Source organism: Chelonia mydas, chromosome 8 (assembly GCF_015237465.2).
Source record: "Chelonia mydas isolate rCheMyd1 chromosome 8, rCheMyd1.pri.v2, whole genome shotgun sequence".
NCBI lineage: Eukaryota > Metazoa > Chordata > Testudines > Cheloniidae > Chelonia > Chelonia mydas.
This window is the reverse complement of record NC_057854.1, coordinates 31,704,596-31,720,401: the sequence shown is the minus strand read 5'-3', so window position 1 is coordinate 31,720,401 and position 15,806 is coordinate 31,704,596. Positions and strand designations below refer to the sequence as shown.

The following is a 15,806-nucleotide window of genomic DNA, read 5'->3' as shown; positions in this document are numbered from 1 at the left end:
AATACCACAGGGCAGGTATGCAAATCCAGCATCTTGCACTGATTTTGAAATGCTAAACTAAAGAGCTGAGTCCACATAAAGAGAATCAGTTGCAATTCTTTTTGCTGTTTGAATAAGAAATCAACATTACCCATTACTTTCAAGGACAGTCAAGTGATGTCAAAGGATGACTAGCAAGTGCTTAGAGTGGATGAAAAGAAAAAAAAACACCTAGCAGTGTTCAAAAGTAAGTGTACACCGGGACTATGTACATACCAAGGAGCACTAAGAAGTCAACACTTATCTCCACTGAAATGGAAGACACTCATTCGTATCATCTCAGTTACCTAAAAATGGGTAACAACAGCTCTGGATTGTATTGGCATTGTCTCTTTCAATACAGCTTTGGAATTTACGTTGGAATTTGTAAACCCTCAGATTTTGCTACCTTCGCTTTTGCTTCCAAGGGCTAAAATTTATTGTAGGGATTATATTCTATTGGAACACCAGCTTTTCGTATGGCTCTTCCTTTCAGTCTTCAAAGATGTGATTTTCCGGATGACACTAAAGCATTGCTTTGACTTTATACCAGATCTATTAGCCATCACCACTACAACTGTACTGACATTCCCACTGAAAGGAAGACCAGAACATATGGAATAGGGGCTGATGGTTCTGTAGTTTTGTTTTTTGGTTATTTAACATTAAAGAAAATACTTTTTGCAGTCAACAACTGGTTTCCTTAACTACCCAGAACCCTTCACAAATCAGTAGATCAACTATAAAAGGCCCAGCCATTTTAGATTCATACAATCAATCCCAAAAGAAGTAAGACTTTAAAAGAGTTTCTGAAGGGCCTTGTTTCCCCTAGGGGAGCATTCCACTACCCTGGGTCCTACCTTTCTTTTTATGCAGGCTGCTGACTGCAAATTCAGCACAACTGGAATCAGACCAGTTGTGTACAGTTTAATCTTGCCCCTTGTTTATACCCACTATGAAAGCTGGCTAACTCTAGGGGTGTAAATAGACTACTCTGAACATGAGAAAGACAAGGTGGGTGAGGTAATATATTTTATTGGATCAACTTCTGTTGGTGAAAGAGACAAGCTTTCGAGCTACACAGAGCTCTTCTTCAAGTCTGGGAAATGTATTCAGAGGGTATGTACACACTGTAGTTAAAAACCCATGGTTGGCCTGTGCCAGCTGACTCGGGATGGGACTGCAGGGCTGTTTAATTGCTCCCAGGCTGTTTCAGTACATTGTAGACTTCGGGGTTGGGCTGCAGCCCGAGCTCTGGAACCCTCCCACCTCGCAGGTTCCTGGAGCCCAGGCTCCTGCCCAAGCCTGGAAGCCTACACTGCAATTAGGCAGCCCTTTACCCGTGCCTTGTGAGCCCAAGTCAGCCAGCACAGGCCAGCCTTGGGCATCTAATTGCAGGGTAGACATATCCAGACTGTCACAGCTAAATAAAAGGTGGAACAGGTTGTTCAGCATAAATAGTGAACACATTTCAAGGGACCATTCAAGGTGAAGTGGCCCGTTAAAAGTTCTCCAGTCATGGGGGGTAGGGACGCAGGAAGGATGGGGGGGGTAGCAGAGAAAAAGGCGTAAGTGATTGTTGTCATAAATCTGGTGTCTCTATTCAGTCCATGATTTTTAGTACCTTGCAAATTATGAATATAAGCACCCAGATTTGTGTTTTGACAGTGTTGTGCAGGTTTCCTTTCAGGATGAGGACCAGGGTCAGGTATAGAGTGATCGTTCTGTGAAAAGTGTTCACCCACAGGTGATATGGCATTTTGGCTTTTATCATTCTTCTGCGTGAGTTCATTCAGGAGCATAGGGAGTGTCATGTTTCACCCACATAGTTGTTATGGGGGCATTTAAGTCACTGAATGAGGTACATTACATGTTGTAATAGCATGTAAAGGACACCTGGATCTTGAAAGGTGTGTTATGGGAGTGCTGAATATCATAGGAGTGGAGATATGTCTGCAGGGTTTGTATCTGTTGTTCTGGCAGTGTCTGGTGTTGCTTTGAGTTGGTGTCTCCTGGGCTGTGGAGATTTTACTTCTGATAATGAGCTTGGAAAGGTTGGGGGTAGTAAACTGGTTCAGGTTAGAGCAGCCTCCAGGATGCTCTAATCTGGATTTAGGGCCAAGCAGAGTGTCAGTGAGCCACTCCTTGATAGACCTTTACTCCCATTTACTTCACCCAGTTTAAATTGGATGTAGCAGACAATCTGGCCCATTATATGCACTTGTAAAGTGTCCATCATCTTAACAACTAGGTGCCATCATGTAAATTAAGCAGGACCACCACAATCATCCAAGGAAAGGAAATAAGTAGAAGCAAGATATAGAAAAGTGACCATATATCCACTGGGAATTTGAATCTCCAGATGGCACTGTAACACCATCACAAAAAACAGATGGCTAAAAGCTATAGGAAATGGGGGAACAGCTAAGTCAGTGCGGCCGCCATGTATAATTACTCATCCCATCTCAATAATGATTTATTGAAAAACTCTAAAGCTGTCCTTTTGTTTTGTCTGAAACACAACATATTAATACTTTAAGCATACTGAGTGCTTAGCAGAAGAAAAGGATAGCATTAATATTGCTTTGTCCTAACAATCTGGAGCAAAACAGGATTGTGGTGGCAATGTGAATTAATACCAAGACTTTCAACGATGCCAAATTTAGAAAATGGGCAAAGTCACTGACTAAATGAACTTGCTAATAATTATTCTTGCTGAGTAGTAATTTCTCCATATTGCAAAACAATAGCACATTTACTCTCTGAACAGAAGTGGCAGGGGCCAAGAATCAGATGCATTGAGAGCGCTGCCATGCTGAAATTTGCAGTACCTGTCCATTTTACAGTGCACATGGCTGAATCACTCACACTGATGAGCAATGAAATTCAGCAAAGTTGAACACACACAGATTTCGCCACCAATATAAAAAGGTATTTCAGAGACCTTAGAAACATACAACAATTCCAGATCTCCTGTGGCTAATACGGGGGAAAGTGTTTTATAATGTGCTTAGAACAAAGTAAAACAAACATTTAATGGGGAAAAATTACACAGAGAAATTGAAGGCTAGGTTCTGTCCTTGGCTTAGTCAGCTGAGCAAGGAAATATGGGTTTACCTTACACCTTATCACTCAGCTCTTGGGTCTGTTGAAAAGTACACCTGTCCACCCAATCTTTAATATTCTCCCTAGAAGTAAATGGGCAGGAACTGGTGTTGTTTTGGCCACACCCACCCTACACATGCTGGGAGATGTGAACGGCATCCTTTCAAGTAACAGTGTAGTAACTTGCTTCCCCACCCTCCGGAGCAACTGTGGCTCAGACTGGTTTGTCAGGCACACGCGCCTCTTAGGGCAAGTGCTGAGGTGAGGCAGCTTGCACAGGACCCCGTGCTCAGATCACAATCTAGCCCAGGGTAATTGGTTTGATTTCAGCAGAATTCACAAGTTAGAATGCAGCCAGTGTGCTGTGGACAGACAGATTCCACCCACAAGCAGCATTCTGCAGTTGTAGGGTGTGGTTAAGTTCTTCCTCAAAATGGGGGCTGCCTCTGCAGACTGATTCCACAAACCCTTGCTCCTGAGAGTAATACTCAGCAGTGGAGTAGTGCTTGACTTCTATGGGATTACCTTTGGTAAAAAGAATCTAACACAGTGGTACTCAGATTGAGGCATGTGAGGTGCAAGCAGCTCTTAAATGTGTTTCCTGCAGCTCTTTTCCACACATGATATTAAAATACTGTGTGATTTAAACAATTAACCAGCCTAAGTTATTAACCAATCAGGATGCTTTTACTATGTTATTAACCAATTATAGCTCACAAAATAATACTTGGTCAGTCATTTTGCTGTGAGAATAATATATATATATATTATTATATATTATTGTGTATATATATATATATATATATATATATATATATATATATATACACACACCCACATGCACATACACAGACACACTAAATATTTCCTGTCATACTGTCTAAATATGAATATATAATACTACAGTAAATGAAACAATGAATTCACACTGCTGTGGCTCTTTTGGGTAATGTTGATCAGTAATTCGGCTCCTGAACCACTGTAATCTGAGTTTCACTGATCTACGAGATCGGGCTGAGTCCCACAGAGCTTTCATGGGCCAGCAGCCAGGGCTTGCAAACTGGAATTTCCATGGGACAGGCAGGTTAGGAGATACTACTGACACTGAGCCAGATTTGCCACTTAAATCAATTAGAATGGGCAGAGTGTAAATTACCATAGCATATGGCCCATTGTGTATATGCTGCATGTAAAATTTATGAAGAGCTATAATTTTTTCTTTGAAAACTCAACTAAATGAAAGAACTAATAATTCAGCCCAACTCTGTCCCAGCAAATCAACATATTAAGAAGGTATTCTATGTATTTAAAAAAGTACCAATGCATGGATAGATAAGCAGGAAATACACATGCAAAGTACATATACTCCCTGTGGCATATATATGGCAAAACACTCTATGAAAGGAGAAATGTTAATGAAAATATATGATCAGTGCAGAGTGAAATTTAATTTATATTATAAAGAACATATCTGTTTGGCAGAGACATTTGATGTACTTTATCATAAGTGAATCTGCTTGCATCTGGAATCAAATGAGCAGAGAAAGTGTGAGATTTTGTGGGCATGTATGTGAGTAGAGGAGAGCAGAGACAACAGGAATGGGGCAGAGAGAGAGACAAAGCAATCATCTTTTATATTAAGGTGAAGGTCCCATTTACAGTTAATAAATGAATAATAGATGTGTTAATACATAAATTAATAATTATTAGAGAGTCCAAAAGTTTGCTTACCAGCCGTGGCTTATAACCATCTACAATACCTTCTACTAATATGCTTATAACAATCTATAAAACAACCTAGTCATGTATGTAACATGCTAACCACATCTACCATTGATTAACCTTTCATATGTAGAATCTTAGTGTGAAGTATGATTGCTGTATTTAAGGGTTCTGGGGATCTGCTCCAGTTCTAGGGTGACCAGACAGCAAATGTGAAAAATCAGGATGAGGGTAGGAGGTAATAGAAGCCTATATTAAAAAAAGACCCAAAAATCTGGACTGTCCCTATAAAATTGGGACATCTGGTCACCCTATCCAGTTCCAGCCACTGATGTAACTTTACCCATCAACACTATGGATTTACCATGCTAAAGCTGCAATTTGGGGTAAATATCAACAGTGCAAATAACACTAAGCCACGTGAAGGGAGTATACCAGTGCAGATATGCAGATGGCTGGAATCAGGGGAGATCTATGTGTAGACAAAGTTTTCTCACAGAGCTGTGGTGGCATTATGTCATAAAAAGCTCAGAGTATTCATTTGAATTTAAAAATTCATTTTCTCCTAGGCCTGCACATCTTGTTTTTACTGTCTGTGAGTACTCCGGTAACAAAGTGTTACTCCAATGAATACTTGTGGAAAGGGATTATCAAGCTTGCATGTGTGATCTCCTAGCACTTGACAGGACATTTGTAATGAGATAGGGCAGTATTTGACACAGCACAGGGTGGGAGTGCTGCCTGGCACCCCCGTCAAAGTTATGACCTATCCAAGAGAAATGTTGATATATATTCAAATAGTTAATAATGTGTTAGTATATGGGTAGGGCCTACCAAATTCATGACCATGAAAAATGCATCACAGACAGTGAAATCTGGTCTCCCTCCATGCAATCTGGTCTATGCTATACAGATTTCTCGGGGAAGAACAGCATTTCTCAAATTGGGGGTCCTGACCCAAAAGGGAGTTGCAGGGGAGGTTGCAAGGTTATTTTAGGGGGTTCATGGTACTGCCACCCTTACTTCTGCGCTGCCTTCAGAGCTGGGCGGCCGGAGACTGGCGGCTGCTGACTGAGGGCCCAGCTCTGCAGGCAGCAGCACAGAAGTAAGGGTGGCAATGCCATACCGTGCCATCCTTACTTCTACTACTACTGCTGCTGGCGGCGGCTCTGCCTTTGGAGCTGGGATCCTGGCCAGCATCCACCACTTTCCAGTTGCACAGGAAAGGCTGGGCCGCCACCATCAGCAGTGCAGAAGTAAGGGTAGCAGTATCACACTCCCCGCCTCCCCCTCATAACCTTGTGACCCCCCCCCACAACTCGTTTTTGTGTCAGGATCCCTATAATCACAACACTGTGAAATTACATATTTAAATAGCTGAAATCATGATATTTACAATTAAAAAAACCTATGACCGTGAAATTGACCAAATGGACCGTGAATTTGGTAGGGTCCTATATACGGCATTCCAGCATATTTAGCAACTAACCAAGAGAGCTCAATTTTTAATACCAAGAACCAATTACTCACAGAAAACTCTGTGATCTATCCAAAGAGTTAAAAAAAATCAGAAAATAATATTGTGAGTTAATTTCAACCTACAAATGCATTTGAGGAAATTGCTATGTGATTGCAAATATTTGGGAATCAGGGCAAACCACCTAAATTTGCTGAGTAAATCACATGATAGATATTCATTCAGTTCTAGTTTTAAGCAGATCATGATGCCAAGAAAAAATATTTATAAGGCTTTTCTCATGTATATTTCACTGTGGTTGGAGGGTTAGAACTCAGATCCTTCTGCTTCAAAAAGCCCAGGCCTCCAGAATGAAATCTCTGTGTCATTGTTACCAGGATAAAAGCTATGGAACACAGGGGAGTAGTTTGGATACCATGCAGCAGAGGGATGGTGATGACATATACATTAGCCAATTCATTGCAATGCTTTGGTTCTTACATTTTTAAATCCTCTGTAAAGCACCTGAAGTTCCCTCTTTGTGAAATTGGTTTGTGTTTCAAGCTGTTCCAGTCCTTCCGGCCTATAGCACACCGTGGTCATTTCTAATTCATCTTCAATTTTATCTAAAAGAAAAGACATGGAAATATTTACTTTGATTGCTACCTTTGCTATATTAAAGAGACAGACAGGTCAAATAACTGGAATATTGATGTATCTCGAGAACAAAAAGAAGAGAGAAAAGCTAACACGGAGTTTCTCTATACAACTGGTTTCAATCCTTTAAAAGCAAAATTAAAACTAAAGAGTAGAGAAATACCCCAAATTCCTTATTAGGGGGTAAATATTTAGTATTCTGCTCCCAGGGCAGAAATTGAGGACATGAAGAGGAGGACAAGTAGCTAATCACAGTTCCACTAAAGAAATGGTGGAAGTTACCTGTTTAAATACCTGCACAGTGCAAAGGAGTAATCCTAGGGTGCTAGTCACGAAAGCTTATGCTCAAATAAATTGGTTAGTCTCTAAGGTGCCACAAGTACTCCTTTTCTTTTTGCGAATACAGACTAACACGGCTGTTACTCTGAAACCAGTCTTAAAGAAGAGCATGCAAGCATCAGTGGTAAGTGACAGAGCAGACATGCTTAAACATATTATACTAAGACATGACATTACACTGAGTGGAAACAGAAAGAAACTCTCTCTCTTTTGTACATTATCAAAAGAGCTTGAAGTATTAAGGACATTATGGATCACATTCATTCCAGGTGTAATTCAGGTTAAGTCCAATGGAGTTGCGTCCAGGAGGAATTTGGCCCTCTGCTTACATGGCCTTTTGGGTGAAATAGGTAAGCCGTGCAGTGCCCATGTGGATTTGGTGTAAAAGTTTTTTTCTTATGAAAGTACATGGATTTGGACACATGCATACATGCTTCCACCCAAATCCTCCCATGTGACTTGTAGGTTATAGAAATCTCATTTCGCTAGCAGTGCCCAAAAAAGCATCGATCTGAACATATGGTTACTGTATGCCAGTCTGAGATTATCAATAATACTCCTGAAGCCAGATGTGACTATTCATCACAGCTGTCCCAAAAGCACCAATCCTCCCTAAGCCATGAACCCTCACCACCTCTATGGTATAAAGGTCAGTGAGCACTTCCAGTATGAACTCACCTTCAAAAAAATTTCATCTTTTCTAGACCTTCAATGACTGTAGTACACACTTATGGCAAAACTACTCAGTTCATATCCTGTAAAAATCATTTGGGTTACTATGGTGAATTATGGTTGATTCCTTCCCAAATGCACAGAGAAATGATAAACTAATTGTCAATATGAGTTTGAGAAGGAAAATTCTCCTGGTCTACATTGGAGCTTTGAGCAGAGATCAGCCCTTTAAACCTTGCTGGTCATTTATCCTATGCGTTAGATTTCTTGTGAATTTAAACTGGCCTCAGAGCATGGGGGGAATCTTTCCATCCTCTATGTCTGTGTTCTTCAGAAGTCAGAATCTGTGGGTGCTGAATTTTAAAATATTCAAATCCAGGTCCAAATTTTGTCATCTCCAGTCTAAGCTATCATCAGCAGATCATTACAGGAAATATAAAGTAGGGGTGATCCAATGTTTTTAACTATGCTTTTCATGGCTTTCCCACTATAATAGTATGTACACGTAGTTTTAATGGCTGGGTTAATGACATCTACGGAAAAGATCAAGTAAGCTTTGACTATTTGTTTTTAACCTAATTTCCTCTTGGATCATGAGTCTTAGGGTACATCTGTACTGGAATTATCGGGCGTGATGGCAATTTGCATAGACATACCCAAGCTAGCTTTAATCTAGTGAGCTCATGTCATAGAATAGAGAAGCTGCAGTGGCACTCGCTTCAGTGCCAGCTAGCCCCATGAGTAATTACCCAAGGTTCTGCAGAGGCTTGTGTAGCCCCCGTTAAACGCATGCTGCCACAGCTTCACTGCTTTTGGGACCCAAACTAGCAAGATTAAAGCTAGCTCAGGTATGTCTACCTGAGCTGCAATCACACCCCGTGATTCTAGTAGAGACATACACATACTCCTAGTCAATAAAAACAGGGCAATAAGGAATAGGCTTAAGGTACAGAAAAGAAAATTTAGCCTAAACTTTGGTATATGTATAACTCTTCAAATAGCTCGGTAGTGGAATGAACTGATGTGGGGAGTTTTTAAATGCTATCAGACTTGACACTCACCCACTCATCAGCAATAGTAAAATCAGTCCTGCCAAGATGGGAGGGCATGGACTTGAATGAACTTTGAAAAGCCATGTCAAAGAGACTGTGCATTTCGATATAGGAAGCACTAAAGACTCTCCCTCTCACTAGTTATTTCTACAGGACACTAGATGCCACAACCTAGAATATTCTTATTCCTGACTGGAAAAGAGGAATTTGAATATCTCTACTGTGTTTTCCTCTTTCCCCCTTTCACAGTTAACTCAGTATTCAATCTGCATGGATCTAGTAGTAATTTGAAGACTGACAATCACATTACTAGTCCGTGTCATTATGAAATATGTATAATCAATAGCCAAATATGTCCCCTCCCCCCCACAGCACCCCCACAATGTGTATTCAGCAGAAGAAATTTCAGACTGGTCACCAGTATGCTTCCAAATATGATAATCATTTTATGGGATTGTGTAGATTAATTAAGATGAATGCCACTGCACATAATTGCAACATTTGTCTAATGGGGATGTTTAGCACTCAGCTTCAGATAATTTTAATTGAAACACTACAGCAGAGGGAGACACCTTGTCAAAGGGATCCTCAGAGACTGACAGGGAGTAAAGGCATAGGGAATTCTTTATAAGGTTAGTTAGATCGAGAAGAGCATATCTGAGAGGCAGTAGCAGAAAGGAAATTGTGAACAGAGCGCTATGGTCTGCAGAAGTGGATGAAATGGTGAAGGGGAAAGAGGGGTTGGGACCATCAGCAGAGGGAGCCCGAGTCCTGGAAAGGAGAAGAACGAAGAGACACCACTAAAGACCACGGAGAGGAGAGAGTCTGGAAGAGATACTGTTAGAAGGAAGAGTAGGGGGATGGAGAAGAAAGGAAAAAAGAAGGGGCTGTGAGATGAGGAGAAAGACAGAGGTCATTGAAAAAAGGATGGGTGGGGAGGAAGATGTCCTAAGATGAAAGGTTTCAGAGTAGCTGCCGTGTTAGTCTGTAAAAAGAAAATGAGGACTTGTGGCACCTTAGAGACTAACCAATTTATTTGAGCATAAGCTTTCGTGAGCTACAGCTCACTTCATCGGATGCATTCAGTGGAAAATACAGTGGGGAGATTACCCATTGTTTCATGTTCTCTATGTATATAAATCTCCCCACTGTATTTTCCACTGAATGCATCCGATGAAGTGAGCTGTAGCTCACGAAAGCTTATGCTCAAATAAATTGGTTAGTCTCTAAGGTGCCACAAGTCCTCATTTTCTTTTTAAGATGAAAGGGTGGAATATGGGGGAGGAAGGAGGGGAAAAAAAGAGTGCAGTGGAGAAAAAGGTCTTAAAGTGGGAAGGAGACGATAAATGGGAAACAGAAAGAAAGAGAATATCAGTCAACAATGGATCCAACCTAGGGAGACCCACCTCTAGTCTGAACATGATTTTTCATGAGTGCCTTGAAATAAATTAATTAAAAACTTTACATTTTCAATCTGCCCAAACATGTCTGGGTTCTCTTCTGCTATGTACAATCAACCAGTTTGTACCTGTCACAGTCAGTTGTGTATCCCACTCCTTTCTCATGTTTTAATAAACTGTGCAGCACAAAGGCAATATTTAGGATTAAGCATTGCTCACTCTCTCTCCCCCTCCCCCTTACCGAGTTCACATTCTCTGAACTTATCTCCTTTAGCACTGCTCAGCTTCCACACCCTTTTCTGTGACCTCTCATGGGTTAACATTCTGGTAGTATTGCCTATTGGTTTGATCTAATCTAAGGTATTTATAGAGTGTCAATCACTGTGGAAGCTAGGTGAAAAATGCAGGTGGAATATAAGCACAAACAATTAATTTGACTCGACTTTTGCCCAACAAGGATTTGGCTATTTAAACTTGACTTTTTAAAAAATAATTTTTCCTGCATCTCCCAGATCTTGCATATCTTACTCGGTGATAGGCAGCGCTGCAATCCAATGAGGTATTTGAACTCAGGCCCTTTGATTTAAATGAGAGGCTGTAGGTATTTTCCACAGGGGGCTCTCACCTGTGGAATATGCTTGTCCCACCTTGGTTCTCCAGAGTCTGCTTTAAGGTTACTGACAATTCAGAAGGACAGAAGCTGGAATGCTTATGGATCAAAATACTAACTGATAAATCACAAGATGGGGTACCAGTAGGGATGTGCTATAGACCACTAGATCAGACAAAGGAACAGGATGAGCAGCTCTATAAACAGTATGTGCTCTTTTAAACATTATTTGAAAATATACAAATTAATTGTTGTGCATCCTAGCATATTAGAGAACTGTATAAATAAAATTACTGTACCCTAAATTATTTTTCAAAACTAATGGAGACCTAGGAATGTACCAGAAAATTATAAAAACTAAATCTAGTGCCAATCTTCCTCAAAAATAAAACTAAAAAATCCTACACTTAATATCATTTGCAAATCTCATTTTGATTCCCAATAAAATAATAAAAGAAATACTGAAAGAGAAAAAATACAACAATGTTTAGAAATCAGAGGAATGATAACTTTTCTGGCAACAGAAGTTAGACTCACTGGATCCAACTCCCTGCTGTTTCACACCTTGTGTTGTCATTTACATCTTTGCAAAAGAAGTTAAAAAATGCTATGAAGTCAGGATGGTAGCCTTTTACAACTCCTTGGCACAGCTGTAAATGACTTCAGCAAGATTTAAGGCAGGCTCATTGGAAAGCAATTGTCAGGTTGATTCATTATTTTTGGAAGACTGATACCATTTATAAAATTATGTATTCACAGTATCACTGGTTTCTCCATTGTTAGGCGATCAGTTTCCTAAATTAGTATTTGGTATTCATATTCTAAAAACAAACAATAATTAAAGGGAAAGATCTGGGAGACTTTACCTTTGCAAAACTTCATTTGCAGTCCTATGTTTGTTTTAAATGAATAAGGTCTAAAGGCCTGGGGATTAAAAAACTTATTTCTTTTGCTTATGAAGCCATATTTTGTATGAACTGAAGAATGAATACCAGCATCCCAGCTATTAAAAATATTCCCATATCAAAGAATACTTGGTAAACACAATATTTCAGTAGTGACATGCTACATTTTGATAAATCCCAGCCTCATTCAATGGGAATATCAGTGTCGTTCATCTATTTCAGCCTGTCCTGAATGCACAGATTCTTTCCAATTCACAACCTTTGGTCCCAGAGGACAGATATTTTATTATTAAAAGTCAGGCAGATTTTTGCTGTATATAACGACTTTCTCCACTCCCTACGCTAAGAAATCATAGAACTGGACGGGACCTCGAGAGGTCATCTAGTCCATTCCCCTGCACTTATGTTGCTCAACTTCTCTAAACTTTTTTCTTTTTAACAAATTCCAGGACTAGGGTTAGGGAAAATAAGAATCCATTCTTTTTAAAAACACATTCCTTTCTACATTCAGGAATCAGTATCTATCACTCAAGTCTATGATGAAGACTGTATGAGCTATCCCTTTCACATTCTACTTTCTCATCCTGCACTAGATGACCTCTTGAGATCCATTTCAGCCCCGTATTTCTATAATTTCCATGATGCTTTCCTTCAAGAGGCATTTAGAAACTTTACCAAAACAAACGTGACCACACTGAAATAGAATCAACTGTTTTCAAACCCATACATTCTGAAAATGGCAGACAGTAATTCTCATAGTAAAATCAATCCAGAGTATGTGGTATATCCTAATAATAATAATCCACTTCTCCTTTGGTGAGGATTTGAACATTTGGGTTCATCCTACTACTACACACCAACAAGATGTCATTCTGACAGGACAACAAGCGTCATTTCACAGAATCACACTGTATACAGCAGAGACAGAAAAGGCCTACTGTGTTATTTTTGTCTTCCCTTTGTCACTTCAAAGCTGTTTCATGATTACTTTGTCCAGTCTGGTTTTTAAAGGACCAAAATGACGTAGCCTCCAAATGTTCCCTGTGTGAGTAACTATTCCCCACTATTCCAATGGATCTCACAATTAGTATATTTTTTTTATATACATCTGATATTTACATTTGAACTTTGCTCAGTTGGATCCCATTTTTCATAGTTATTTCCACCGGTGGCTTTATAAACTCCTCCTCTCCCTTTTTAAAGATGAACTCTGTAGGGGTGTTGTGCACCTATATGCAGGCAGCCAATGAGAGCTGTGTTAGTGATGGTAATATTTATATTTATTTATTTATGCATTGTGACAAAGTTCCTGCTCTACCTTGGTGGGTCTTGCGCTTACTGGCGGATTTGCTCGCCTTGGAGCTTCACAGCAGCCCTCAGCTTGGCCGTTTTTCTGAACCTACAGTCCAGGTCGACTCCTCCTGTGTCTGACCAGGAGTTGGGAGGATTTGGGGGGAACCCAGGCCCGCCCTCTACTCCGGGTTCCAACCCAGGCCCCTGTGGAATGCAGCTGTCTAGAGTGCCTTCTGGAATAGCTGTGCGACAGCTACAACTCCCTGGGCTATTTCCCCATGGCCTCCTCCCAACACCTTCTTTATCCTCACCATAGGACCTTCCTCCTGGTGTCTGATAATGCTTGTACACCTCAGTCCTCCAACAGTCCATGTTCTCACTCTCAGCTCCTAGTGCCTCTTGCTCCCAGCTCCTCACACGCACACCACAAACTGAAGTGAGCTCCTTTTTAAAACCCAGGTGCCCTGATTAGTCTGCCTTAATTGATTCTAGCAGCTTCTCGATTGGCTGCAGGTGTTCTAATCAGCCTGTCTTAATTGTCTCCAGAAGGTTCCTGATTGTTCTGGAACCTTCCCTGTTACCTTACCCAGGGAAAAGGGACCTACTTAGCCTGGGGCTTGTATATCTGCCTTCTGTTACTCTCCTATAGCCATCCTGCCCGACCCTGTCACAGTATTTAGGCCTGTTTATCTGCCGGAGAGAGAATTTTGAGGTTTTTCAAATATAATTGTTTGTGCCTTATGTCCTTATCAACATATGTGAACAAGGAAGAAAGAAGTGTGTTGGTTCTGCCTACAACAAGATGGTTTTTTTAGTATAATAAAAAAAGATAAGAAATAGAGCTAAAATGTTGCTGCATATGGTTGGAGATTAATATACAACTGCCTTGACTCCTTTCCCAAGACAAGGTCAAGCAACCAGCTGGGAGGGGCAAGGTATGAGAAACACAAAAAGCCAAAGAAAAAGTAGCCTTGGCCAGAACACAACCTCACTCTTCTGGTACTGAAGCCTCCAGATTCAAGGCCCTCCAAAACGGAACATGACCATAAATCGTAAGGGGTGGGACCAGGGACGGGCACTACCAATATAATTAAGCCTGCTAAGAAGGAGGAGGGGAAAAGGAAAAGCTCTACTGGTGTACAGAGCTATGGTTATGCTTCCTTGTTAACTCCAACAGGCATTGCATTGCCTGCACTTTGGACTCTGGCCTTCTGCTTTCTGTCTGCGTGACAAGAACCTAGGGAGGGCAGTGGAGCCCTAACAAGCTGCACATGAGTATTCAAGGACAGAATTTGGCCTTCATTGTTTAGACTCTTCAAAATTCTTACAGTGTTTTCACAGCATTTTTTAGTCATTGCTTAGTTTTTTTCATTCATTTCTAGGTCAGTTTCTCCAGGCCTTTATTCCTTCATTTCTCTCTGGGTCAATCAATGTTTTCCTGAATCTGATCACGGTAATCTCAATATTCTTATTTGTGATACAATGCTCCTGCATATCGTCTAAAAATCACATTGTCTTTATTAAATATATTGCATTAAATCACATTGTCTTTATTAAATGTACACCTCCAATTTGCTATCCGCTATCACACATCAGCTCAGTCTTTTCCAGACTCTCAGCTTTTCAAGTACGTCTCTGTGTATAGAAATTGGGTGTGTTTGACCCTCAGAGGTACAAAGCTGCATTTTTCCTACACTGAATCTCACTTTTTAGTGATGTGTGAACATAAGAGTGTCTCACAAGGTTTTCTCTCAATATTTATTCCATCGTGTTACTGGAGACTAAATGCCAGGAGTGATTTTTTTTTAAAGAAAAATTTCAGAAACACAGTTGCTCTTTTCCAATCCTCGAGTGTATCATTGGTTCTTCAGCACTTTTAAATAAATAATTGCCAGTGGTTTAATAATGTCATTAGCTAACTAGTTTGTTAGCCCAGAGATATCTATCATGCAGACATGATGATTTATTCATCTTTCCCACTCATTCCCATACCTTATTTTTAGAACAGTAGCTATATCGACTAAGTTTTCCTTTCTTCCTAATTTCCCATACATCTTTTTTATTTTTTCTGGTTAAAACAAGATTTTTAACAAGCAGGTAGTTCATCCATTTTGGACGTGTCACTGGTGTGGTCTCTCTCCTCATTGTGCCTACTTTCCCTCCAAATGAAGTTGTAAAAGCCTTACTTGTTCTCCTTATTTCATTTGGTTAGCATTAACTAAATGTGCTTCTTTTTTAGTCCTTATGTTTTCCACACAAGCCTTGATTAACTAACTAACCTTGTCTGGCTCCTTCCAACTTTGTCCCTTTGTAGTACAGCTTTTTTTGTACTTCCAGGTCTTTCAATAAATTGCTCATGAAGCCATACTGACCACTTTTGGTTTCCTGTTTTTCAGTGGTAACAAAATTTCTTGCAATTTAATTCTCATGTTTGTTTGAACATGCTCCAGTCATCTACCACACTCATAGAATTTAGTATGTCCTTTTATAGAACCTCACTGCTTCATTTTTGTACCTACACATGTTCTTAGCTTCAGGGATACACACACATATAAGTATTTGTTGAGGGCCTAGGTT

The 15,806-nt window shown here is 40.2% G+C and overlaps 1 protein-coding gene across 6 annotated transcripts in view; it reads right to left on the bottom strand.

Moving 5' to 3' along the window:
• The window catches only part of KCNIP1 (potassium voltage-gated channel interacting protein 1), a 770,055-nt gene that overhangs the window by 33,441 nt on the left and 720,808 nt on the right, over positions 1-15,806 (bottom strand). For all 6 annotated transcript variants that reach the window (XM_043520984.1, XM_037907416.2, XM_027833636.3 and 3 more), the window contains one exon: positions 6,803-6,927. In XM_043520984.1, coding sequence (XP_043376919.1) covers positions 6,803-6,927 — 125 coding nt within the window. The remainder of the gene's footprint in view (positions 1-6,802; positions 6,928-15,806) is intronic.